Source organism: Rana temporaria, chromosome 8 (assembly GCF_905171775.1).
Source record: "Rana temporaria chromosome 8, aRanTem1.1, whole genome shotgun sequence".
In the NCBI taxonomy this organism is placed as follows: domain Eukaryota; kingdom Metazoa; phylum Chordata; class Amphibia; order Anura; family Ranidae; genus Rana; species Rana temporaria.
Window position 1 is genome coordinate 150,571,610 of NC_053496.1, and position 27,175 is coordinate 150,598,784.

The window sequence follows — 27,175 nt, forward strand, 5'->3', positions numbered from 1 at the left end:
ACATTGGTCATGCTGCAGCTGCTGCACACGCAGCAGAGGGCCATCAATGAGTACCTGTGCCAATATGGCAGCAGAACTTGGTCAGGGGAGCTTGTTTTTTTCCCCCACGCCAGTGAGCCTTGATCAGGGATGCATGCACTGTCCTGTCACTATTTGAGGAGGCCACAAGGATGGTGAGCAGTGACAGTGCATGCATCAGTGAGACTGTCCCTCTTATTCACATGTTGGAGCACACGCTACGTGGAATAATGGACAGGGCCATTGAGGCAGAACAGAGGGAGGAAGAGGAGGACTGCCTTACCTCTCAAGGCCCACTTTATCCAGACAGTGGTCCTGCTTGCCCGCCTAGCACACAGGAAGAGGACGAGGAGGAGGAGGATGATTGTATCATCAGCATGGAGGTGGAGCCTACCACTCAGCATCAGCAGCAGCAGTCTTCAAGGGATCATTTACAGTCCCAAGGAACCCATGGACTTTTACATGGCTGGGATGAGGTGGCTGCGGATCCTGTCGTCCTCAGTGACCCAGAGGACTGTGCCCCGAATGCCTTAGCAAACCTACGCTGCATAGCCTCCCTGATCCTGCAAAGCCTGCGTACGGATCCTCGTATTCGTGATATCAAGAAGAGGGATCATTACTGGCTGGCAACTCTCCTTAATAGGGAAGGCTTCAGATAAAATGCCGTTGGCCTTGATCTGGGCTGTGGGCATGGAATAAATACTGGAGATCCATTGGATCATTTTAGGTCCCTGGCCAATCCATTTAAGAACGGAGAACATAAAGGTCCAGTTGACTCGATCGAACGCCTTCTCAGCATCTGTGCTGAGAAAGACGCAGGGTGTCTTTGATGTAACCACTACGTGAATCAAGTTGAGCACCTTAGTGGTGTTATCCCTGGCCTCCGAGCCGGGATGAAGCCCACCTGGTCTAAGTGAATGACATCCGGCATAAATTGGGTCAGTCTGTTGGCCAGGATTTTAGTGAACAGCTTAAGGTCAGCGTTCAGTAAGGAAATGGGTCTGTAGCTGCTGCATGCAGTCGGGTCCTTGCCTTCCTTATGAATAAGGGAGATGTGCGCTCGCAGGGTATCCCTGTTAAAGGAACGCCCCTCACCCAGGTTGTTAAACATCCTCACCATATAGGGACCTAGCAGAGGGAAGAGGGATTGGTAGTATTGCAAAGTGAACCCGTCCGGTCCCGGTGCCTTGACTGGTTTCGTCCCACCCATCGCCCATTGTAGTTCCTCCATAGTAATGTGGTCATCTAGATCCATTCCCGTCGCTAGTGACAGTTGGGGCAGCCGTGAGGCGGCAATGTAGTCTTCTATCGTCGCGTCAGTTGGGGTTGTATTCGGGAGGTTATACAGTGAAGAGTAAAAATTCCTAAATTCCTGCGCTATTTGAGTAGGCATGTTTTTTTGTCCCGAGGGTGTCATTATTTGGGGTATGAAAGTTTGGAGTCTTTGGTTCCTGACCGCTTTGGAGAGTAGTTTCCCACATTTGTTCCCGGATTTATACGTAAGCTTCCGGCAGAATTGTAATGCCGCTTTAGCTCTATAGTGGAGCAAGTCCACCGTTTGCCTTCTAAGAGAAAGCAATTCAGCCTCCAGAGCTGGCTCAGGCGTTGTCTTGTGCTTGGATTCCACCGTGCAAATCTTATCCAGTAGCGTTCTCTTTTTTTTTTTTTTTACTTCAAGTATTCTTTATTCATTTTCTACCATACAAAAAAAAAAGCATAAAAACATTTTACATAGCATATATCCTTACAATTCGCCTTTATATTGCTACTTCTATTACTCCTTTTACCTTTGACCCTTCCCTCCCCCCTTCTTGTTTATATCCCATATACACACTTATACCTCTAAGCTTCGCTTTACTGTTAACACTTTTTACATGGGTTACGTATTGTCTCTGGGAAACTCCTATCCCACGCTCTGTTACCTGCTTATTCCTCTCTTGGCTTACCCCATTGGCCTAACTTGGTTCCCCTTCTCTCCTTATGGTGGGCAACCCATTCTGTTCAACCAGGGCTCCCACAACGTTTTAAATTTATTAAAATTGCCTTGTCTAGTTAGGGTTACTTTTTCTTTCCATACTGTGGCATTTATCACATTTTCCCATTCTCGCGTTCTCAGTTGTAGTTCCCTCTCCCTTTTAAGACGTGCGCCATTTTTGATCAGTTTTCCCTCTAATTACTGGTTTATGTGCCTCCCACAGGATACTCGGGTCTCAATCATCTGTGTCGTTAGTCCTAAAGTAGTGGTGTAGCTCACGCGTGACCTCTGTCCTGACTTCTGGTGTCTGTAGTAAGCTTTCGTTCAGGCGCCAGAACCTAGGTCTGTACGCCGTGGTCGTTGCAAGATTATATCGCATTGTAATCGGTGCGTGGTCTGACCACGTGATGTTATCTATCTCCAGGTCGTGCACCGCCTCCAGCTGGCCGTGTGGGATAAAAAATTAGTGTATACTCGTGTACACCTTGTGTGGAGACGAGTAGAAGGTGTAATCCCTCTCTCCAGAGTGATGAAGCCTCCAAACGTCGATCAGCTGGGCGTCTCGTAAGTCCCGAGCAATACGTTGAAGTGTACCCAAGCGTACTGAAGAATGGCCCGACGAGGTGTCGACCACGGGAGACAGAGGAATATTATAGTCACCCCCCACAATCAGCTGTCCCTCCTTGAATTCCATCAGGAGAACAAGCGTGTCATGGATGAAGGTGTCTTGACGCTCATTGGGTGCGTAGACAGTGACCAATGTCACCTTCACATCCCCTATTGTTCCCTTGATGAACATATAACGACCCTCGGCATCCGCCAAGGTATCACTGCACGTCCACGGCACTGCTCCTGATATGAGTATGGACACTCCCTTGGTTTTTGCCATTTTGTTAGTGGCATGGTACACAGAGGGGAAATAGCGGCCTCCAAGGCATGAAGGCCCCCCAGTTTTGAAATGCGTCTCCTGGATGAATGCAGATCCATTCCCGTCGCTAGTGACAGTTGGGGCAGCCGTGAGGCGGCAATGTAGTCTTCTATCGTCGCGTCAGTTGGGGTTGTATTCGGGAGGTTATACAGTGAAGAGTAAAAATTCCTAAATTCCTGCGCTATTTGAGTAGGCATGTTTTTTTGTCCCGAGGGTGTCATTATTTGGGGTATGAAAGTTTGGAGTCTTTGGTTCCTGACCGCTTTGGAGAGTAGTTTCCCACATTTGTTCCCGGATTTATACGTAAGCTTCCGGCAGAATTGTAATGCCGCTTTAGCTCTATAGTGGAGCAAGTCCACCGTTTGCCTTCTAAGAGAAAGCAATTCAGCCTCCAGAGCTGGCTCAGGCGTTGTCTTGTGCTTGGATTCCACCGTGCAAATCTTATCCAGTAGCGTTCTCTTTTTTTTTTTTTTACTTCAAGTATTCTTTATTCATTTTCTACCATACAAAAAAAAAAGCATAAAAACATTTTACATAGCATATATCCTTACAATTCGCCTTTATATTGCTACTTCTATTACTCCTTTTACCTTTGACCCTTCCCTCCCCCCTTCTTGTTTATATCCCATATACACACTTATACCTCTAAGCTTCGCTTTACTGTTAACACTTTTTACATGGGTTACGTATTGTCTCTGGGAAACTCCTATCCCACGCTCTGTTACCTGCTTATTCCTCTCTTGGCTTACCCCATTGGCCTAACTTGGTTCCCCTTCTCTCCTTATGGTGGGCAACCCATTCTGTTCAACCAGGGCTCCCACAACGTTTTAAATTTATTAAAATTGCCTTGTCTAGTTAGGGTTACTTTTTCTTTCCATACTGTGGCATTTATCACATTTTCCCATTCCCGCGTTCTCAGTTGTAGTTCCCTCTCCCTTTTAAGACGTGCGCCATTTTTGATCAGTTTTCCCTCTAATTACTGGTTTATGTGCCTCCCACAGGATACTCGGGTCTCAATCATCTGTGTCGTTAGTCCTAAAGTAGTGGTGTAGCTCACGCGTGACCTCTGTCCTGACTTCTGGTGTCTGTAGTAAGCTTTCGTTCAGGCGCCAGAACCTAGGTCTGTACGCCGTGGTCGCTGCAAGATTATATCGCATTGTAATCGGTGCGTGGTCTGACCACGTGATGTTATCTATCTCCAGGTCGTGCACCGCCTCCAGCTGGCCGTGTGGGATAAAAAATTAGTGTATACTCGTGTACACCTTGTGTGGAGACGAGTAGAAGGTGTAATCCCTCTCTCCAGAGTGATGAAGCCTCCAAACGTCGATCAGCTGGGCGTCTCGTAAGTCCCGAGCAATACGTTGAAGTGTACCCAAGCGTACTGAAGAATGGCCCGACGAGGTGTCGACCACGGGAGACAGAGGAATATTATAGTCACCCCCCACAATCAGCTGTCCCTCCTTGAATTCCATCAGGAGAACAAGCGTGTCATGGATGAAGGTGTCTTGACGCTCATTGGGTGCGTAGACAGTGACCAATGTCACCTTCACATCCCCTATTGTTCCCTTGATGAACATATAACGACCCTCGGCATCCGCCAAGGTATCACTGCACATCCACGGCACTGCTCCTGATATGAGTATGGACACTCCCTTGGTTTTTGCCATTTTGTTAGTGGCATGGTACACAGAGGGGAAATAGCGGCCTCCAAGGCATGAAGGCCCCCCAGTTTTGAAATGCGTCTCCTGGATGAATGCTACATCAGCCCAAGCTCGTTTGAGGTCGTTTAGGAGCATACGCCATTTTCGGGCACATTTAGCCCCTTCGCGTTTAGCGAGTAAATAAGAAGATTGTCCACCGCCCCTGGGTCAGAGGGGTTGGGACAAAGGAGCGGGTGAACAAAGGGGGAGGTAAAAATCCCAGAACGGGATGGGAGTTTTAGACCTAGATGAATAGAAAAGAGGAGAGGGAGAAGAGAAGAAAGACAAGAAAAAATTGTAAGGGGGAGCAGAACCGGAGAAATAGGGAGGGGCAAAGAAAGTAGGAGATGTTAAATCCAATTTGGGGGTCTTAATTAGACCATCAGATGAGACATAATTAGGTTCTTTAATTAAGACATTGCAATGGAGAAAGACAACACAGATCTCGGCTACTATAAGCGAGTAAAAGTGAGTGTTTCTGAGCTTACAACTACGGGATATACAATTTATACGTATGAATATTCATAAGATATGGGTGTGTATCAAGTGTATTCTAGGCGTGATAAATGTGTGATCGTATAGTTTAGTCCAATCAAAGTCCATTTCTTCCTTTTAGCAAGGGAACAGTTAAATGGGTGGTAACATCACGTGACTGGCAGAAAAACCGTTTCCAGGAGTCTCTGACCAGTTCAAACTGGTTTAGTAGAAAGTCTATTTCCAAAAGGCCTTATCAGCATTCTGTCTGATTTCCAAGGACATAACGAAGAAGCTGTGAACATCTGTGAAAAACCAAACAAGGGTGCATTATCAATCCTTAAAGTGAACATCTATATTTATATATCTATATCTCTATCAACATTATCAGACCCCTAAATTATACTAATTTCCCTCCTCTTGACCCCCATGGCGGGGTCACTACCATATCTTCTCTACCTAGTATGACACCAAAGGGTCCACAGTACTACTTCACATCTATGTGGAGTAAAGCTCTTCGTATATGGATACATATCTTTACTCGTATCACCCATCTTGGTATCATACGAATTTGCTAATCTGACAATCTGATAACACTCTATATCTTCCTTGGGGGTCATCTCCCTCAGATCTAACTGTCATTGTATTTCACATTTAGCACACCTGAAAAAAAACAAATAAACAAGCAATCCTATAACGATAATTCCTACGAGGAAAAAAACATATCTGTTGAATCCATGAAAAATTACCATATCTAAACAAAGTGTCATCTGAGTTTTTCATATTTCCTATCATAATGTCACATTGTATACCTCTTTTCCTTACTAAACAAGAAGGTATTCCAAAAGGCCTCAAGTTATATTTAGCATAAAATGTATTTTCACAATAATACAACATTTGTGATATTCTTGACATACTAGCTTGGGCAGTCTTGTATTGCTTAAACTCAAAATGAAAGTAAACGAGTACTAGGTGTGTGCTTTTTTTTTTTTTTTTTTAACTGTCTGGCCTATGTGAACATATCTAGCAATTACTCAAATGGCTCCTTATGCCTGTTATCATGTGCAAATTGTGCAGCTGGTTTTCCTCTATAACCTTGACTGTTAGGATCGACGCTTCACAGAGCAATCCGCACACATGGTCATACGGAACAGACGTGTGTGACAGGACCTCCGTATAGTTAGTCAGAGCTCTGTGGTGGAGCAGGCGCTTCCGAGTCTGCTATCACCCAGGGCCAGCCAGACAGCCAGTTTAGGCAGCAAGGATCCTAGGACAACTGATCCTCCATCCCCCCTGACTTTCCCTCCTCGGCCTCCTCTGCCTTCCATAGGCAGCTTCTTCTAAGGTAAGGCCTGCACTATCTGGCCTGGTCTGTCCTCCAATCCTGGGGATCAAATGCGGCCATCCTTTTCAGGATAAGCCACAGCTTAGATCCTGGGATTCGGACGACCAACACCCCCCCTCGGCACCCCCATCGCTTCCCTAACACCCCACCGTCAGCTTGCCCATATCCCCCGCTATCCCCCATGGCCATCCGTCTACCATCTGGGGCCCGTGAAAGCCCCGCTACTGGATCGCGGCTGCCGCTACTGGATCGCGGCTGCCGCATCCAGGAAAGTCCGCGGCTTCAGCCGCGGCCTAGCGGGACTCCCTTAAAACTCTTCCTGGTCACTGCATCCTGTCGCATACCACACATTCAAAACTCCCCAGGTCCCCCAAGGACTCTCCTCCACCTGCCCTGCAGGGCCTTCTCTCTCCCCTCTCACTGTCCTCGTACCCCAGCCCCCGACTCGGGCCTAGTCCCGGTCGGCGGCCATCTTGGTACTCCCATTAAAGGGAGTTTCACCCTCAGTCACCCTTACCTCCCCCTCCACAGCCTGCCTTGCCCTGAAATCAAGGTCACCCAGGGGCACGTATTCCCCACGCCCCCATCCTCAAAAGAATTGATCCAGGGTTTCTTGTCACCGGTCGCCAGCGAGGGATCAGGAAGGAATTTTTTTCCCTGGTCGTTGCAGATTGGCACAGCACGCCTGGGTTTTTTTGCCTTCCTCTGGACCAATTCGGGGAAGGAAGAATTAAACGAGTGACGGTTCACTTAAATATTCTTCCTCCCAGTGCCCACAAAGCCCTCTAACCAACATTCACTTCCCTGCATCTTTCTGCAACCATGGGTTACTTAAAAAACTCTGCAGAAACCATCTGGGAACTAAAACCATTCGCCTCTACACTTCCAACGGTCACCAAAAAAGCGCTAAAAAGTGAGCAACTGTTAAGAATCAACCAACGATTAACAGTAAAAAAACGCATGCAGGTACCCCAGCCCAAACGCATATCATGCGCTTCGGTTAACACAAGATCGGCAGTAAAACCCTGGCAAGAAATCTTTGATTTCATCCTCCAACACGATCTAGATTGCCTCTTCATCACAGAAAGCTGGCTCACAGCTGATTGCAACACCATTCTGGGAGAACTGGTGCCAGCAAATTACCGCATTCAAACCTTCACTCTGCAGCTGCAAACAAATCCCCAAGACATGGTCCATACTGTCCTCTGTTATAGACCACCAAGCCCAAAAACGCACCTTCTCACATCGCTGACAGAGTTCATCTCCTTATACACCCTAAGCATCAAACACCTTTTGGTGCTTGGGGATTTCAATCTCTGGGCCAACTCCTCGTTGGACCCCGTCGCCGACGCTTGCATCGACCACCTGGAAGGATTAGGTCTGCAGCAACGAATACTAGCCCCCACCCATGCCTCAGGTCATACGCTCGACCTCATTTTCAAACAAGATTTGGAAATTGACGTCCTGGAAATCGAGCCGCTACCATGGACCGATCATCATGCCATTGAGTTTAAAATCACCACCAACGCCAACCCCAAAAAAACGACAAAACCGGTGACAACTCACTGGACTAGATCGCAAAAGAAGCTCCACTCGGAACTCTTCAAAACAACACTAGGGAACAAAATAAAAACAATTCAACAAAAACAAACAGCCACAGAAACTCTTGACGCCATCAACAAGGCGCTACTACAGTCAGCTGACTTGGTGGCACCAAAACGCAAAACTTGTGTCCGAAAAAACAACTCCAGCTGGTTTAATGTCCCGGACCTTTTTTTCAGGCGTCTTTCGGCGTTCGGCTAGGAGCCTGTGAACCATCTCCATAGAGGGGGTCACAGGCTGCATTCACAATCGCGGTACAAAACGCCGCTATTTGCCGCCGCAATTCGCGGGACAAAATGCCGCGATTCAGTACGCTATAGTGTGAATGCAGCCTTAGACACCCATAAATTACTCGACCCGTTTCAATCAGGCTTCCGTCCGGGCCACGGAACAGAAACGGCGCTGCTTAAAATATGGGATGACGCTTTAGAGGCCGCAGACGAAGGAGAATCTTGTCTCCTGATACTGCTGGACCTAAGCGCGGCTTTCGACACGGTAGACCACAGACTACTACGGGCTAGGCTAGCTAAAGTAGCCAGAGTCGCTGAAGGTGTCTTACCCTGGTTCTCCTCCTTCTTGGAAAACCGATCACAAACAGTGAAACTGGGGTCTTTCACTTCTGAAAAACGAACGGTGTCATGCGGAGTCCCTCAGGGATCTCCCTTATCGCCTGTATTGTTTAATATCTATCTTCGCCCTCTCTTTGAAATCATCAGTAACCAGAAGTTACTCTACCACTCCTATACAGACGACACACAACTGTATTTTCGCATCTGCAACAAAAAGGATCATTCTCTTGGACAATTACATAACAAAACAAAATCATTATACATTCCAGCAGTCTGATGTGGAAAATACAACTGTCTTAGGTGGGCCCCCAAATAAAATCTCATAAGGGCTCAAATTCTCTGACCTATAAGTAGGGGTAATCCTGATGTTGTAAAGAACCAGAGGCAACAGTTCTGGTCATTGTTTCCTTACTGACCTGTCATTCCTTTCCCTGCATTAATTTGGCTAACCTATCTTTAATGATTCCTATATTTTTCTACCTTTCCTGAACTCTGAGGATTATAGAGGCATGAAAGGCCTGCTCAATTGCCAAGTCCATGCATGTAATTTGCATGATCTTTCCAGTGAAATGTGTTCCTCTGTCATTCTCTAGGATTTCAGGGACTTCAAGCGACATATTACTTCGGAAAGGAGTTTCTTTGCTGTTGTCTTGGCATTTGCTTTAGCCACCATTCAGCTTGAAAACATGTCTACGCACGACAAAACATTTTGATATTAGCCTGATTTGGGCAATTGGATTTAATCAATCTGAAGTCTTTGGAAAAGGAATAGTGACTTGGCCAAATGTCTTTGTGTTACTCTGGTTGGTTTTCCTGGGTTATTTTTAGCACAGATTATGCATCCCTCAACAAAGTCTTGATATGCATTTCTGAAATATCGAATAAACCATCCAGCCTTGCTTATGTCTCTCTCCATTGCCTTAGGGCATACATGACTCAGTCCATGAGCTAGTGGCATAATCATCTTCTCCGTTTGAGATGGGACACATATTCCTTTTTCCTTGCACAAGTCCATCTTGATCCTTCTTTGTTCCGTCCCTTTACATGATTTTATTCCAATCGTCAGGTGCAGATTCTTGCACTTTCTTAATCAGTTCCTTTGCAAAATCATTGATTAGGGTCACGATTGCTTCCATTGATGTTTCGCAAGTCTTCCTGGCAGTATGATCAGACAACTGTTTCCTTTTTCTTCCATGGGTTGTCCTTCAGTATGTGCGTTGACCTTCGGGGTAGCTACTTTCTTTGGGAGGGTCACTGGTTCAAAAAGTTCTTGAGCATATTTTCAGTTTTGAATTGGTTCTCTTGCAGCAGTTGTGAGTAGGGTTGAGCGAACCCGAACTGTAAAGTTCGGGTTCGGTACGGACTTTGGGTTTTTCCCGAACCCAGACCTGAACCCGAATAATTGGAAAAAGTCCGGGTTCGGAGTTTGGGTATGTTTTGGCGCGCTGCACGGCAGCCAATCGCCATTCGTGTTACTACTGTGACTGGGAACTGATCACAGCCATGCCTACTTATGGCATGGCTGTGATTGGCTGTGCAGCATGTGACCTATCATGTGACCAGTCTCTATATTAGATAGAGGCACACAGCACAGATCATCACTCTGCTTCACTCATGATAGGGAAAGGCTGCTGGAATCTGCTGCTTAGGGAAAGTCTTAGGTGTATCTGGCTCGTTGTCACTGTATTTCACTTATGTGAGGGAAAGGCTGCTGAATCTGCTCAGGGACAGTGTTAGGTCTATGCTGGTATGCTGCTCCAGAAATATCAAGAAGCACACTTTATTTCTTTGATATCTGCATCATCTTATGGCATCTGGCTCGTTGTCACTGCTTCACTTATGTGAGGGAAAGGCTGCTGAATCTGCTTAGGGAGAGTTTTAGGTGTATGTTGCTCCAGAAATATCAACAAGCACTCTATTCCTGTGACATCTGCTGTGCTTCATATAGTTTAGGAATTTTGTTCAGCTATAGTGGCAGTTTGTAATCTATAGGTGACTCTGAATATTTCAACAGCAGTACACCTGCCACACCACCTGTGCACCTGTGATATACTGTGTTTCTGTCAAGTACATAGTCAGGGAGAGTTTGCTGAAATATTTTTCCTATAGGGGCAGTCATCACTCTATAGGTGACTGAGTATTTCAACAGCAGTACACCTGCCACACCACCTGTGCACCTGTGATATACTGTGTTTCTGTCAAGTACATAGTCAGGGAGAGTTTGCTGAAATATTTTTCCTATAGGGGCAGTCAGCACTCTATAGGTGACTAAGTATTTCAACAGCAGTACACCTGCCACACCACCTGTGCACCTGTGATATACTGTGTTTCTGTCAAGTACATAGTCAGGGAGAGTTTGCTGAAATATTTTCCTATAGGGGCAGTCAGCACTCTATAGGTGACTGAGTATTTCAACAGCACTACACCTGCCACACCACCTGTGCACCTGTGATATACTGTGTTTCTGTCAAGTACATAGTCAGAGAGAGTTTGCTGAAATATTTTTCCTATAGGGGCAGTCAGCACTCTATAGGTGACTGAGTATTTCAACAGCACTACACCTGCCACACCACCTGTGCACCTGTGATATACTGTGTTTCTGTCAAGTACATAGTCAGGGAGAGTTTGCTGAAATATTTTTCCTATAGGGGCAGTCATCACTCTATAGGTGACTGAGTATTTCAACAACAGTACACCTGCCACACCACCTGTGCACCTGTGATATACTGTGTTTCTGTCAAGTACATAGTCAGGGAGAGTTTGCTGAAATATTTTTCCTATAGGGGCAGTCAGCACTCTATAGGTGACTGAGTATTTCAACAGCAGTACACCTGCCACACCACCTGTGCACCTGTGATATACTGGGGCTGATTTACTATTGTCAGTGCGCTGCGCTGGTTCATGCCTTAATTAGTACTCCGGGTGAAGCCTTAATTAGGCGCATGAACCAGCGTAGCAGCGGGCGCATTGCAAGTAATATGTAAAGCCGCGCCGAACTCCCTATAGAAGTCTATGGGAGAAATCAAAAGTGTTCATTTTAAAGGCTAATCTGCAAGTTTTGTCCTAAAAAGTGTTTGGGGACCTCAGTCCTGCCCCAGGGGACATGTATCAATGCTTTTTTTATTTTTTAAAACGGCCCTTTTTTCAGGAGCAGTGAATTTATTAATGCTTAAAGTGAAACAGTAAAAGTGTAATATTCCTTTAAATTTCGTACCTGGGGGGGTGTAAAGTCAGCATGTGAAATAGCGCATTTTCCCCGCACTTAGAACTGTCCCTGCACAAAATGACATTCCGAAGGTTGTGGGGACAAGGGCCTCATCCCCACAACCCTTGCCCGGTGGTTGTGGGGGTCTGCGGGCGGGGGCTTATCAGAATCTGGAAGACCCCTTTAACAAAGGGGACCCCCAGATCTTGCCCCCCCCTGTGTGAAATGGTAATGGGGTACACTGTACCTCTACCATTTCACCCCAAAAAAATGTCAAAAGTGTTAAAAATGACAGTAGCCGGTTTTTGACAAATCTTTTAATAAAATCTTCTTTTCTTCTTTCATTCGGGTTTCTTCCTCTGCTTCTTTCTTGGGTCTTCTCGTCCACATCTTGCCCGACGTCTTCTCCTATCTTCTCCGTCCATCCTTCAGCCTTCTCGTCCACATCTTGCCCGGTGTCTTCTCCTGTCTTCTCCATCCTTCAGCCTTCTCGTCCACATCTTTTTCTTCCCCGGACGCAGCGCTTGAAATTGAATTAGCCGCTCCTGGGACCGCTCCTGGGACCCGCCCCTCTGACGCCACAAGTAAACTCATTTGAAAGTCATGTGTGTCAGAGGGGGGCGGGGTCACGGAGCGTCACACGGCGGGGGAATTCAATTTCAAGCTCGCCGTCCGGAGAAGAAGAAGCCGCCGCACTATGCGGAGGAGCTTCCAATTGAAGTTCCCGCCGTGTGACGCTCATGTGACCCCGCCCCCCTCTGACGCACATATACCACACGTGGACTTTCATATGAGTTTATCTGTGGCGTCAGAGGGGGGCGGGTCCCAGGAGCGGGAACACGGCGGGGTCTTCAATTTCAAGCGCAGCGCCCAGAAGATCAAGAAGATGCGGGACGAGAAGGTCGACGGACAGAGAAGAAGATGGGAGAAGATGTCGGGCAAGATGTGGACGAGAAGACCCAAGAAAGAAGCAGAGGAAGAAACCCGAATGAAAGAAGAAGAAGGAACCGCGGAAAGAAGATTTTATTAAAAGATTTGTCAAAAACTGGCTACTGTCATTTTTCACACTTTTGTCACTTTTTTTGGGTGAAATGGTAGGGGTACAATGTACCCCATTACCATTTCACACAGGGGGGGTCCGGGATCTGGGGGTCCCCTTTGTTAAAGGGGTCTTCCAGATTCTGATAAGCCCCCCGCCCGCAGACCCCCACAACCACCGGGCAAGGGTTGTGGGGATGAGGCCCTTGTCCCCATCAACATGGGGACATCCTCCCCATGTTGAGGGCATGTGGCCTGGTGCGGTTCAGGAGAGGGGGGGCCGGCCAGGTTAACGTGCTCGGATAAGGGTCTGGTGTGGATTTTTAGGGGGACTCCACGCCATTTTTTTTTTATTTGGGGTGGAGTTCCCCTTAAAATCCACACCACACCTGAAGGGCCTGGTATGGATATTTGGGGGGACCCCATGCCATTTTTTTTATTTGGGGTGGAGTTCCCCTTAAAATCCACACCAGACCTGAAGGGCCTGGTATGGATATTTGGGGGGACCCCACGCCATTTTTTTTTGTTTTTACGGCAGGGTTCCCCTTAATATCCATTCCAGACCTGAAGGGCCTGGTAATTTAATTTGGGGGGACCCCCATACATTTTTTAATTTTTTTAGTTTTAATGAGCAATGACTGTATTCTTTATAGCCATGAGTACTTTAAAATTACTTTTTTTTTCACTTCAGAAATGACATCTTGTACAGGGACAGTTCTAAGCACGGGAAACATGCGTGTACCCCCCCCCCTCCCCCCTGTATGAAATTTAAAGGAATATTTCACTTTTATTATTTCACTTTAACCACTTCCATACCGTGCCTATTCTGGCACTTCTGTCCTCCATGTAAAAATTATATTTATTTCCTGGGAAATTACTCAGGACCCCCAAACATTATATATATATTTTTTTAGCAGACACCCTAGGGAATAAAGTGGCGGTCATTTTTTATTTGATTTCTAACGGTATTTGCGCAATAATTTTTCTAGCGCCTTTTTTTTTTTGGTCCAAAAAAAAAAACGGTTCATGAATTAAAAAATAACAAAACAGTAAAGTTAGCCCAATTTTTATGGATAATGTGAAAGATGATGAGTAAATAGATACCAACTTGTCACGCTTTAATATTGCACACACTCATGGAATGGCGCCAAACTTCGGGACATAAAAATATCCATAGGCGATGCTTGATTTTTTTTTACAGGTGACCAGTTCAGAGTTACAGAGGGGGTCTAGGGCTAGAATTATTGCTCTCGCTCTAATGCCTCACATGTGTGGTTTGAATGGTGTTTACATATGTGGGCGGGACTTACATGCATATTCGCTTCTGAGTGCGAGCTACTAGGGACAGGGACGTTTATTTTTATTTTTTTTACCTAATATTTTTCTTTTTGCACTTTTTTGTCTCTTTTTTTTATTTTGGATCACTTTTCTTCCTAATACAAGGAATGTAAACATCCCTTGTAATAGGACTAGTGTGTGACAGGTCCTCTTTATGGAGCGAGGCGGGGTCAATAAGGCTGGAAAGCATGGTATTGGAAAAAAAAAAAAAAGATCTCATGCTTTCAGCTGCAATCATGTTCGTTCAGCACAGTGGTGTAGTGTATAACACTTTGACCTAGCAGCAAAAGGGTCGCTGGTTCGAATCCCGCCCGTGACACCATCTGCCTGGTGTTTGCATGTTCTCCCTGTGCCTGTGTGGGTTTCCTCCCACACTATAAAAAAATGCTGTAAATCGGATCCTGTCTAAATAAGCCCTAATATGCAGTAGTATATTTAGGATTTGTGCTGCCCTAGGCCTGACTACATTTCTGCACCTCCAAATAGAAAAATGACCCACCCCTTCCTGTCAAGGCCACACCCTGTTTTTGTATGACCCGCCCAGGAATTTTCAGGGGACCCACACACTAGTTCTGGTGGGGAGGGGGTTACTGGATTCCCTTAATTTGCATAGTTTTTCTCTCACTTCCTGTTTGGCTATGGGGCAGGAAGTGAAGGCAAATCTCCCCAATTGGACACAGATAATACAAAATAAACTGACAGGGCCTATAACCCTCCCTCACTCTATCCAAATGTAAAGAAAATAAAAAGTGTTGATTATAGTTCTAGTTTAAGCACAAATTTCAGAGAGTTTTATTGAGAGGCCTAAGAAAATATAACCATGCCAATAGGCCAGGATACAGCGTTGCTAATATGTATGAATGTGTGTGTTAGGGCCCCCCACAAACACCACCCAATGTTAACTAAAAAATTATTAATTTGCAAATAAGTATTATCTGCTCATTTTTTGGGGATGTCTGCACCCCCTGATAGTAACATTTGTGAGGTGTCTTCACCCTTTCTAATTCAAATTCATTCACTTCCTGTCACATAGCCAAACAGGAAGTGAGGGTAAATCCTTACTAATATCTTTTCTTGGGGACACAGAGATCAATCTAAATAGTTTCCCATTATATAAATTGCACTCTAGCATTTTGCTGTGTACACCCCAAATTATTAGGGATCTTGGACTTTGGGGGTCCATTTACTAAAGGCAAATCCACTTTGCACTACAAGTGGACAAGCAAGGAAGAAAACAAAAAAACTTTGCTTCTACAGGATTGGATGTTAAAACCATCAGTGCTTCCTCTCTGATTTTCAGCGACTACGCTTGTACTGCAGAGTGGCTTTGCCTTTACTAAGCCCCAAACTAAATAATCATTTGGGGCAGGGATCCTCAAACTACGGCCCTCCAGCTGTTGTAGAACTACACATCCCATGAGGCCTTGTAATGCACTGACATTCACAGACATGACTAGGCATGATGGCAATTGTAGTTCCTGAACAACTGGAGGGCCGTAGTTTGAAGACCCATGATTTGGGGTGTACACAGCAGTGCTGGAGTGCAATTTGCTTAATGGGGACACTAGTTAGATTGACCTGTGTCCCCAAGAAAAGACACTTGTAGGGTTTTAACCTCACTTCCTGTTCAGCTGTGTGACAGGAAGTGAAGCCAATTTTAAGAAAAGGGACACAAAGCTCAACCCAAAAAAACACAAGCAGGGGTTCTAACACTCACTTGGCTTCCCTCAAACACCCACAATTTGAATAGGATTGCCTTGCGCTAGATTTAAGCACAGTGCTGTAAATCAGCACTTCAAGCCTGTCCGCCAACAACCCCCCCCCCCCCCCAAAAGGCCATGTTTGCAGGTTTTCCTTCATCTTGCACATGTGCTTTAAAAGACAGTCTGGACAGCAATTCTTGATAAGATAAATCCACAAAACATGTCCTGTCGGGGGTACTTGAGGACCACTGCAGTAAAAAGAAAATACTTACCGCTGTCTTTTTCATTTCCTGGTGAATAAACATGGAAGCAAACATTCTATGCGTACACACCAGGAAAAAGAGCTTACAGACAAAAATCACACCTGATTGACAAAATCTGTAGCATGAAAAAGTAACAAAAAACAAACAAACTTCAAAATTTGAAAGTAATTTTATTGGTCAACAAAACAAGGAAAGCAAAACAAAAAAATTAAACATAAAAACACAAACAAACAAATATAAAAACTAAAAATATACATTTGAGACAGTAAACAGCATATGGTTTAGACAGGATTGAAACATTAGTCAAAACATCTTCAGAAAACTTTAGCAAAATAAGGCACCACAGACAAAGAAATCAAAGTGAACATTATTAAAAAAACATACATTGCCAAATAAAAATTTGTTCCAAAACATATCTGTTTATCAAAGACATTCTTGCCACTTCAGAAGAGAGAGACTATTCACCTTGAAGCTCATTCACTGTCTCCAACAAGTCTTACATCATCATGGCAGAGGCTTAACTACTAATCAACATCCTCCATTTTTTAAACTTCCAGATGCCTTCGGCATCCACACCCTTCTTTTTATCCAACATGAAATCAAGGTATAGCTTGCTTAGCCATAATCCTATACATTGTTTACTGTCTAACGAAACCTGTTTATATACGTACAAGTTGCGTGCATTCCACAACACTTCCTTTAATGCACATAACACTAACCACAATACTCTCTGTTTATCTTTTTCCAGTTTCCCCAAGCCATACATCATCATTTTCCACTCACTCACCTTCACTCCTGTTATTTCTTTCACCAGATCTTCACTCTTATTGATCATATCTTTCGCTACACCACACCCCCAGAACACATGCTCACTGTCTTCTACACCCCCACAATTCATTCTTGGACAAATATCAGACACACGCGCATCCCTCCTTTTCCTAAATGCTCTTGTAGCTAGACATTCATGTAAACTCATCCATACTATCTGTCTCTGCACATTTGTCACCCCATATATACTCATTTTTTTCCATACTTCCCCAGCCACTGACGCATTAATTCCCTTAAGGTTACACACATACTCCTTCTCTATCAACCACTTTCTCACTTTGACTTTATCCCTCTCCCCTTCTCCTAAATCTGCCAACTTAAACTCTACCCTAAACTTTTCTAATACCCAGTAGTCACGTGCCACCACGAAAGCCACCGGTATACTTGAATCCCTTCCCAACCACCCCCATCTCCTAAACAACCACCCACCTGAAAAGGCAATCATCCTAGCACACACTCCACCATTCCTCAAGACTTTCACCATGCAAAACCAATAATTCATTAACAAAAACACTCTGTTAGGATTAAGTTCACCTGCTGGTGGCACTATCCTGCTCTGGGCTGTTTGCTGCAGTTCCAGTGTCCACCAGCAGGTGTCTCCCAGAAGCCAGCAGGTTCTGATCAGCCACACCTGGCTCCAGCTGCCAGGTGGATATTTAAGGCTGCTCCTCCCTTCCCCCAGTGCGTTACGATTCTGGTCCCTTCCTGTCTGTCTGCTACCAGCTTGTGCCTAATAACTTGCCCTTATCCATCCTGCACCCTTCTTGCCTTGTTTTATGCTCTTGTCCCCAGCCGTGTCCCTTTCCTTGCATCCCTGTTGCCTTTTCCCTCATGTTGTAGATATTGTATATAGATAGCTGTTAGGTTTATTAGTTGTTCTTGTTTGCTGGAGTGGTTTATGTTTTCACTGGTTGCTGTGTATGTTTATTGGTGTATGTTCACTGTAAATAAATATCACTTAATATAAATATCCTTTGTTTGGTCTCAGTTCCTTTGTGTAGCTACGTGTCTGGTCACCTTAGCTGCTGATCCTGACACACTCTCACATTCGGAAAACCCAACCCACCATTACATTCACATCTACACACATATTCCCTCTTGTCCATTTTTGACTCCCATAAAAAGGTAAATAATAACCTATTAATTTTCCTCAACCTTACCTCCCCAGGAGGGAAGATATTGCTCACATACAAAATTAAAGGCAAAATTACTGCCATGACTACTAAAACTTTCCCATAAATCGACAATTTTCTTGGACACCAAGCCCTCAACTTCCTGGCTATTTTTTCTCCCACTTCATTCCAGCATGCTTCCCCTTTCATTCCATGGTCAAACACAATACCCAAAATCCTCACTCCATCCTCAACCTTCCCAATCTGATCATCCACACATTCCACTTGTCTCCCATACACACCCAAACTACACTTATTCCAATTCACACTCATTCCCGCACACACACAAAAAATGGACAAAAGCAACTTTACCCTTTTTACGCCTACCACCGACTGCCACACTGCCACCACATCGTCCATATAACCTAGGCATTTCACAATTTTTCCCCCACTCCCAGGCACCAAAAAGCCCCTCACCACCGTATCTCTCTGTATCATCCTTAACAGTGGATCAATAAAACAAATAAAGAGAATGGGGGACAGGGGACACCCCTGCCTCACCCCAGATTTAACCAAAAAAGCCCGCCCCAAACTCCTATTAACCAGAACGCGACTACTGGTCCCCCAATACAACCCTTTTATTACATTAATGAGCAACTGTGGTATACCCATCCGCTTCAAAACCTCCCACAAAAACCCATGATTCGCTTTATCATATGCCTTCTCTAAGTCAAATGATGTCAGAATAATCGAACTATTTCTATCTTTACAAAAATGTATTATATCCCTAACTAAAATTAAATTCTCTGAGATCATTCGACCCGGTACTGCACAAGCCTGCATCTCGCTAACCATCTTACTAATGGCCTTAGATAATCTCCTCGCCACCATTTTTGCAAAAACCTTGTAGTCTGAATTAAGCAAGGAGATAGGCCTCCAATTCCGGATATCCTTCTTATCCCCCTTCTTATAAATTAATACCACTACCCCCTCCCTCATAGATTCGGAAATAATGCCTTCCCTCATCATGTAACTAAATACCTCAACCACATCCTGCCTAATAATATCCCAAAATACTTAAAAAAACTCACTTGGTAAGCCATCACCTCCCAGAGTTTTATTAGCCCCCATGCTTGTCACAGCTTCCCACACCTCCTCCTCGCTCACCGCTTTCTGCAAAAAAACCTTATCATCCTCATCTAAATTATCCTCTACCATATCAATCATTCTAGTATCTGACTCATCGACATACACTCCCTCATACAACCGTTCATAAAATTTAGTCACGCATTCCAGCATACCCTCTCCCTTACATTCCCTCTCTTCTTCATCATACACACCCACAAACACTCTTTTTCCCTTATTAGCCTTCTTGAAAAAAAAACTAGAACATTTTTCATCCTGCTCCAGGTGTTTAACTCTCGTTTGAAAAATAATTTGTTTTCCTCTTTCAGTTAATACCTCTTTAATCCTCTTCCTAACATGGACTATTTCATCGGCCATGTCAAAGCCCATATTCCTAAAAGAATATAATGTCGCCAACCTGGCTTGTAACCGAGAATATCTTCTTTTCTCACTGCTACTTTTATCCCTACTCTTTTTTTGAAAAAATAATTTAATTTTCCATTTAACCCAATCCCACCACCCCAAAATATTACCAAATCTTTTTTCCTATTTACCCATCTACTATATACATTACTAAAATGGGCTTTGACATGCTCGTCCTGCAACAATAAGCTATTTAACCTCCATACCCCTAAACCAAACTTAATACTATTCCCCATATTCAAATCAACATACACTGCCACATGGTCTGAAAAAATTACCGGCCTGTGTTTAACTTTAACACATTTGAACGCATCAGAAAACAAACACAAGTCGATTCTGGATCTGGTGCGCCCACACTCCGAAAAAAAGGTGAAATACGGATCCACCAAACCCAGAACAACATGAGCATCATTGAGATTTAAGTCCTGAATTACCCCATTCAGCATAGTGCTACCTGCGAGAGATAGAGAGAGGGAGAGAGAATGAGAGAGGTATAGAGGGAGAAGGGGAGAAGGGGTTTACATCACCATGCTGCTTAGGTCCACATCTTCAGGGCAAGAGAGCTCTCAGAGCTTTTTCTCTGACCTTTATGCTCCCTTGCCCTCCTCTGCCCCCCTCCCTCCAGGATTCAAAATCCTTAGGATGCTATTGGTGTAAAATGGCCTTACGAGCGGATAGGTTGAATCTCAAACTTAGATATTCATTGGTTCCGAGTTCCATCCGAATCCTGATTGGTTGCCTTCCAAGCCTCCTAAAAATGTTTCTTGCATGGACTAATCTAAAAAACCTATCAGTCTAGGGTATGTCAAACGTTCCTTTGATGCGTGGTTTGACCATTTGCTCCATTAGCATGCTAAGGGCCCCTGCTGTGATGGGGCCTTTCAGACTATCAGAGCTTCCTTTCAAGACAAAAGGATGATTTAGCTCATTTAATTAATACCTGACACCTTTTACTGATTCCCACGACAGGAGATGCCTTCTACAGTACAAGCGTGGCCCTGTCATCATAACCAGTCCAGTAAAACATATACATCCATTTTTTTCCCAATGGTTCCCCTGGTATAAATATGAAATTCAACATTTCTATAACAGTACCCCCTCAAGTTCATTATTGAACTTATATCCTCCTTCAATGATCCGGTACCCACCCACAATGGCCCAGAAGCCCCGACCCTTCCCCCACCACCACTGCGGCCTCTTCCTTTCTTGAACTCGCCGTAACTCATCAAGGTAGACTTGGGACAGTTCTGGTGCCTTTGAGACTTCCGATCAGAACCCTGAGTGTCTGTACTGCAATGTTTCATCGCCCCTCTGCATTGGAGGAGTGGAATTCCAACATTGATGGCGGGATCCTTATATATTTAGTCCTGTATCTTGGAAAGATGGTGTTCTGATTGTCACCATTGGATCGGACCGCGAGGCAGCACTTTTTCAGCATGATGAAGAAGGGTTTCGGAGTGTCTTATTCATGGCACGTTTGTCTTCCAAAAAAATGACTTGGTTGTCGTTGTTTCTTCAGGTGGTGGTTGGGTGGGCCTCCAGACAGTCATGTATGAATACAAAAGGAGAAAGGAGAACGTCAGTGTACAGTTATTAGAGGAATGTCAGACAGGAGCCGTGGGGTGGCCTTTATGACTATAAAGCAGTAGGTAGACTATGGGAGGTAGAATTAATGCTCACGCGCCTTAAAACAAAATGATATGATTGATGTCCTAGTTACGTTATCCTGAGAAGATGTATGATAGCAGCCAAAAATAAAAACTTAGAGAGCATAATACTAAAGGAGGAAAGGAAGAGAGGTGAGTAATGAAAAAGAATAAGGAAAATAGAAAAAAATAATAAACATAAAAAATAAAAACTACAGATTTAATGCTGCTCCAACCAAGATCTCCAGTTTACATTCCACTTTAGATTGTTAAAGAGCATTGAATCGGTATTCAAAAAACCTAATACCTCGTTGCCCTGTCAATTTTAGCTGACAGCGAGAAAAAATAAAATAAAAAAAATAAAACATTGTTCAGTTTAAAAAACGACTCCTCTCTCATACTAGTAATTGGTGGTATTTTTGCTGGTCAGGTACAATAACTAGAGAGATATGATTTAAATTTGTAGAATTTGGGTAAACCTGACCGCACTTTATTATTACAAATTGAAGAGGCTTATTCCTAGATCAACAGGAAAAAATATAGTTCTAGGGTCCTCTCTAAAAAAAAACAAGAACAAAACAAAAACAGACTTTTCTGCCCTATTGGTGATCAACAGGTGAACATGATCATGGTCACTTAACAATGTACAAGTCGGTTTAAAAACATAAAAGATTAAAATATTAAAAAGGAGCGACTAAACAATGGTTGCCAACAAACTTTTTAGAATTTAGTCAAACCCGACTGTACTTCTTACTAAAAAATTTTTTTAGAGGCTCTTCCCCAAACCAAAAGAATAATAATACATTCTCCAACAAAAGGGCAATTAAAAACAATGCATTATTTATTCTTTCCTGACTGGCTCCATGGCAGCATACGTGTGGGTTAGCCCCGCCTCCATAACACCCAATAGGACTCCTCCCCTATAAATCTCAGCTGTGGGCTCTCAGCCTTGTTCCTTTTTTGTCCTCCTCCGTAGGACCATGTGTTTGGTTCTACTACCCAAAAAAAAAAAATATATATATATAACATATACACAACTCATCCTTTGATCAAGCTCGGCCAATGAATTCTCCAATAAGCCTTGTCTGTTAAGCAGGGTATGGAATGCATGGAATAGCGCTGAAGTTATGGAGTCTATTGCGCAAGATTGGTATGCCTAGCGGTGCAGGTAGCCTTTATTATCTAAAGACCGGTGGTTGTCCCTGGCCGAACTGATCATGATGGTGATGGTGAGCAGTATCGTTTTTTTCATGGCAGCAGTGTTTATGTTTGTGGTTTGTTTTTCCTTGTTTGTTTAAGTCTTTACTTGCCCTGCGAGCGTCTGGTTCCCTTGCGTTCCAGCCGCCGCTCCCTCTGACTTCCGGGTTCCGTCTGCGTTCTACACAGACAGACCAGGACTGAAAGCGAGGCCTGGCTCACACGCGAGCGAGGCCTGGCTAGCGCATGCGCGAGGCTCGACTCGCGCATGCGCACTGGTTACGGCTGACGCGGTCATGGCGTCATACGCCCAGCCTTTAAGCAGAGAGAGAGACATGTGTACACCGGGGGCGTGCGTTCGTACGTCGGTTCCCGGTGTACTGTCCTGTCCACATCTAGGTAAGTGTTCTGGTGCGGTTTTGGCTAAAAACCTTCCTAATGTCTCTACTTGACATTTTGTCACTTTCCTGTTACAGTGTCTATTCAAGGCTACATGGACATCTCTTTGCCTCTCAGTGGCCAGCCCTCCCTCAACAGGTATGGCTAAGGGGAAAACTATGTTTTCTGCACCTGCTGGGGGGGAAGAGAGTGGAGTATAGGGACATAGTGTGACTATTTGTGTTTCTTCTTCTCTTTATCTCAGCCCTTCTAGGTCTGACCAGCAGCATAATGAGTCCCACGGTCGCAGCGGGTCTTCTAGGTCACATCACCGGCACTCATCCTCCAGACACCATAGTTCATCCAGAACTGGTCATGCTAGTAGAAGTACTCCTCATCTCTCCCCCCATGATGAAAGATTGGAAAATTCTTGCTGGGGGTGCAAGGCTTCGTTATCTATTAACAAATCCCTTTGTGATCATTGTTTCTCTAAAGTAGCCAATGAAAGGGGAGGTGTAGATAAACACCTGGAAGCTCTTGTTAAAAGGGTCGTGGATAAATCCCTGCAGGAGAGAGATACTATAATACAGCAGGACTCTCCTATAGACCCAATGATTCCCTTATTGGATCAGGGACATTTACATGAGGTCTTCGCAGCCACTCAGGCCAGCCAGTCGGCTGCTTCTCCTTCAGAAAGTGGTTCAGAATTGGAGGATACAGTAATAGGCTTTGATTATGCCTTAGTCCCTGCCTTAGTGAAAGCTATTAAGGAAGCCTTGAATTTGGAGGATCCAGCTACTTCTCCCCCTAAACAGAGAAAACTCTTTAAACAGCTCAACAAGGAGCGACATTACTTCCCGTTTATTACGGAGATAGGCGCCATTATTTCCAATGAGTGGAGTAAACCTGATAAAAAAGGCTCTATGCAGTCGAAGATTACAAAATTATATCCCTTCAAACAAGAAGATGTGACACATCTTGAAGCTGCCCCGTCAGTGGACGCAGCGTTGATGCGTTTAGTGAAGTATGTGACCCTTCCCTTGGAAGACACAGTTTCTTTTAAAGATCCTTTGGAAAGACGGATCGATTCGGACCTAAAGAGAATCTACTTGACAGCAGGGTCTGCTCGTAAACCCATTTTGGCTATAGCAGCTGCCTCAAAAGCCTTAGAAGCCTGGTCTGACAGTGTTAATGATTCCTTAAGAAGCATTTCTGAGGATACAGCTAAGAATTCTCCTATCCAGGAAATTAGGCTAGCGTCCGCTTTCTTGGGGGAGGCCTCTATTGATATTACTCGCCTAGTGGCCAGGGTGATGTTGTCGGCAGTCACTGCCCGCCGTGCTTTGTGGCTCCGTCCATGGTCTGCGGATGCAGCCTCAAAGCAGGCTTGGTGCCGTATTCCCTTCGAGGGCGGGTCCCTCTTTGGCAATAAACTAGATAGTGCCATCTCTCGGGCCACGGGAGGTAAGTCGGGGTTTCTCCCTCAAGACAGGCGTTTACAGAATCAAAAACGCACCTTCTTCAGACCACAGAACACAGATCGCTGGAGGGATACACGTAACTATAGACCCGGTCGTGAATTCTCTAGACCATGGAGGTCCAGACAACCTCCCTTATAGAAGCAAACCAAAGGCACTACTTCTAACAGCCAGGAATCTACGAAGTCTTTTTGAGGTTGGGCCCGCCCAAGCATTTCAGGTGGGGGCTCGCCTTTCCCACTTTCGGCATGTTTGGGCGGCCTCTATTCAGGACTTCTGGACCATCAAGACGGTCTCGTCGGGCCACACTTGGATCTTCAACAGCGCCCCCAGGCTCAGGTTTGTTCCCACGAACCTTCCAGGCACAGAAGAGAAAAGACAAATCCTTTTGGCCTACGTGAACTCTTTATTAATTCAAGGCGCAGCTGTCAGTGTACCAAAAACAGAACGAGGCGAAGGCATGTATTCCCCTTTATTTCTAGTGCAGAAAAAGAACGGTACTTGGAGACCAGTAATAGACCTAACTCATCTCAACCGGTTTATTCGGAAATAAAAATTCAAGATGGAATCTCTATTAACCATCCAACAGTCGATCCATCCAGGAGATTGGTTAGTGTCAATAGATTTGAAAGACGCTTATTTTCATGTTCCAGTGGCAATAGGTTTTCAAAAATACCTCCGCTTCTCGGTAGGCGACCAGCACCTACAGTTCACCTGCCTACCCTTTGGTCTCACGACCTCACCCCGGGTGTTCTCCAAGGTCCTGCTAGCTGTTGTAGCCCTTCTGCGGCTGAAAGGAGTCCGTCTTCATGATTATTTAGACGATCTATTGCTACTAGCCCAAGACAGAAATCAACTGATAGAACAGAGAGATCTAGTAATTACCACTCTTCAAGAGTTCGGATGGCTGATAAATGTGGAGAAGAGTCATCTAGTCCCATAACAAACCCTAGTGTTTCTGGGTGCCCTCTTCAACACATCAATAGGCACCATCTCTTTACCGGAGGAAAAAGTGACCACGATCAGAGGCAGGATCCGCAAAGCATTCGCTGCTCCTCAGCTATCTGCCCTTCATTGTCTGAAGTTAGTCGGTACCATGTCAGCCACCATTCCAATGGTGAAGTGGGCCCAGTGGCATACTCGTCCATTCCAGAAAGGATTTCTCCAGCAATGGGTCTCCTCCAGGAAGAGTCAGCGCATCACGATCACTCAATCTATGAGAGGATCGCTTCTATGGTGGCTTCAGGGGAAGAATCTCCGCAACTGCCATTCAATTCGTCCCATCACTTGGGTTACAATAACATCAGATGCCAGCAATCTGGGCTGGGGCGCCCATTGCCTTTCAGAGATAGCTCAAGGCAGATGGAGCACACCCTCTCACGGAATTGTTTCCAACATACTGGAACTACGAGCCGCCTTTCAAGCACTCCTATCTTTCAGCCATTTATTGACAAAGTGTTCGGTGATGCTCAGGCTGGACAATACGACTGCAGTAGCCTACATAAGGAAACAGGGTGGAACTCGCAGTTGGACCCTACTTCGAGAAGTGGAACCAATTATGAACTGGGCCCAGAAGAATCTGGCCAACGTGTCAGCAGTATACATTCCGGGGATTCAGAATGTTCAAGCGGACTTCTTATCTCGAGTCCAGTTGGACAACAACGAATGGTCCCTACACATAGATGTGTTCAATTGGCTTCTAACCTTGGGAATATCCCCAGAGGTGGATCTATTTGCGTCCCCGTGCAACCACAAGTTAATGAAGTATTATGCGAGGGGCAGGGATCCCCAAGCCTATGGGATAGACGCTCTCACGGATCAATGGAGATTTCAAAAAGCTTACGCCTTTCCACCAGTCCCTGTGGTCTTTCGGTTCCTTCACCGGCTAAAATCAGAGAATGCGGAAATCCTCGCAGTGATCCCCTTTTGGCCAAACAGGCCCTGGTTCTCTCTCCTATCGTTCCTCAGCTATCGGGACCCAATCCCTCTTCCCCCCAGACCAGATCTTCTCTCCCAAGGCTCGATATGGCACCCATGTCCAGCTCGTCTGCACCTCAAGGCGTGGTTCTTGAGAGGGGAAGGCTTAAAGCACTAGGTTGTCCAGAAGAAGTCATGTCAACCCTGCTTAACGCCAGGAGAAATAGTACTAACAGAGTATATGAACGTATTTGGTCAAAATTTTCAGACCACATGTCGTCGAGGTCTAACCCCTCTAGCTCCCCAGAGGTTCAAGATATTCTTAGCTTCCTACAAACGGGCTTGGTCTTACCTTTAGCAGTCAGTTCTCTCCGAGTATAAGTCTCAGCCATCTCTGCGTTTACAGGGATCTCTTGGGCTAACCATCCCCTGGTTCGCCAGTTCTTCAAAGGTGCTATTCGGCTCAGGCCCCAAAGAAGACCGAGGTTTCCTAAATGGGATCTACCTCTTGTTCTGGACTATCTTACCTCGATCAGCTCTAATCCGGATAAACCTCTTTCAGCCAGAGACCTTACTCTCAAAACCATCTTTTTAGTTGCAGTCACTTCAGCTAAAAGGATCTCCGACATAAGAAATCTGGGTTCAAAAGAACCATTCCTGACCTTCTTTCCTGACAGAGCAGTATTAATTCCTATGCTGGGCTCAAATCCTAAAGTGACATCCATTTTTCACGAAAATCAGGAAATTGTCCTGCCCACCTTTGGGTTGTCTGAAGATCAAAGTGTTCATCCCCTTGATGTAGGACGCACATTAAATCTATACCTAGAAATGACAAGTTCTTTCAGGCAAACAGACTTTCTTTTCGTCCTTCTCCATGGGAAGAATAGAGGAAAGCGGGCATCAATCAGATCCA

At 45.0% G+C, this 27,175-nt stretch overlaps 1 protein-coding gene across 1 annotated transcript; it reads left to right on the forward strand.

Annotated features, from left to right (window-relative positions):
- Nucleotides 1–22,957: 22,957 nt before the first annotated feature.
- Nucleotides 22,958–24,898, forward strand: LOC120910452. Its single transcript, XM_040322208.1, has 3 exons — nucleotides 22,958–23,026; nucleotides 23,133–24,331; nucleotides 24,456–24,898. The coding sequence occupies exons 1-3, from the start codon at nucleotides 22,983–22,985 to the stop codon at nucleotides 24,896–24,898; spliced, it is 1,686 nt and encodes a 561-aa protein (XP_040178142.1). The 5' UTR covers nucleotides 22,958–22,982.
- The last annotated feature ends 2,277 nt before the right edge of the window (nucleotides 24,899–27,175 follow it).

Coding starts and splice junctions, on each gene's coding strand:
- LOC120910452 (XM_040322208.1), top strand. CDS start 22,983: ATGGACATCTCTTTGCCTCTCAGTGGCCAGCCCTCCCTCAACAG. Junction 23,027..23,132: donor GGCCAGCCCTCCCTCAACAG/GTATGGCTAAGG, acceptor TCTTTATCTCAG/CCCTTCTAGGTCTGACCAGC. Junction 24,332..24,455: donor CATCTCTCGGGCCACGGGAG/GTAAGTCGGGGT, acceptor TGAATTCTCTAG/ACCATGGAGGTCCAGACAAC.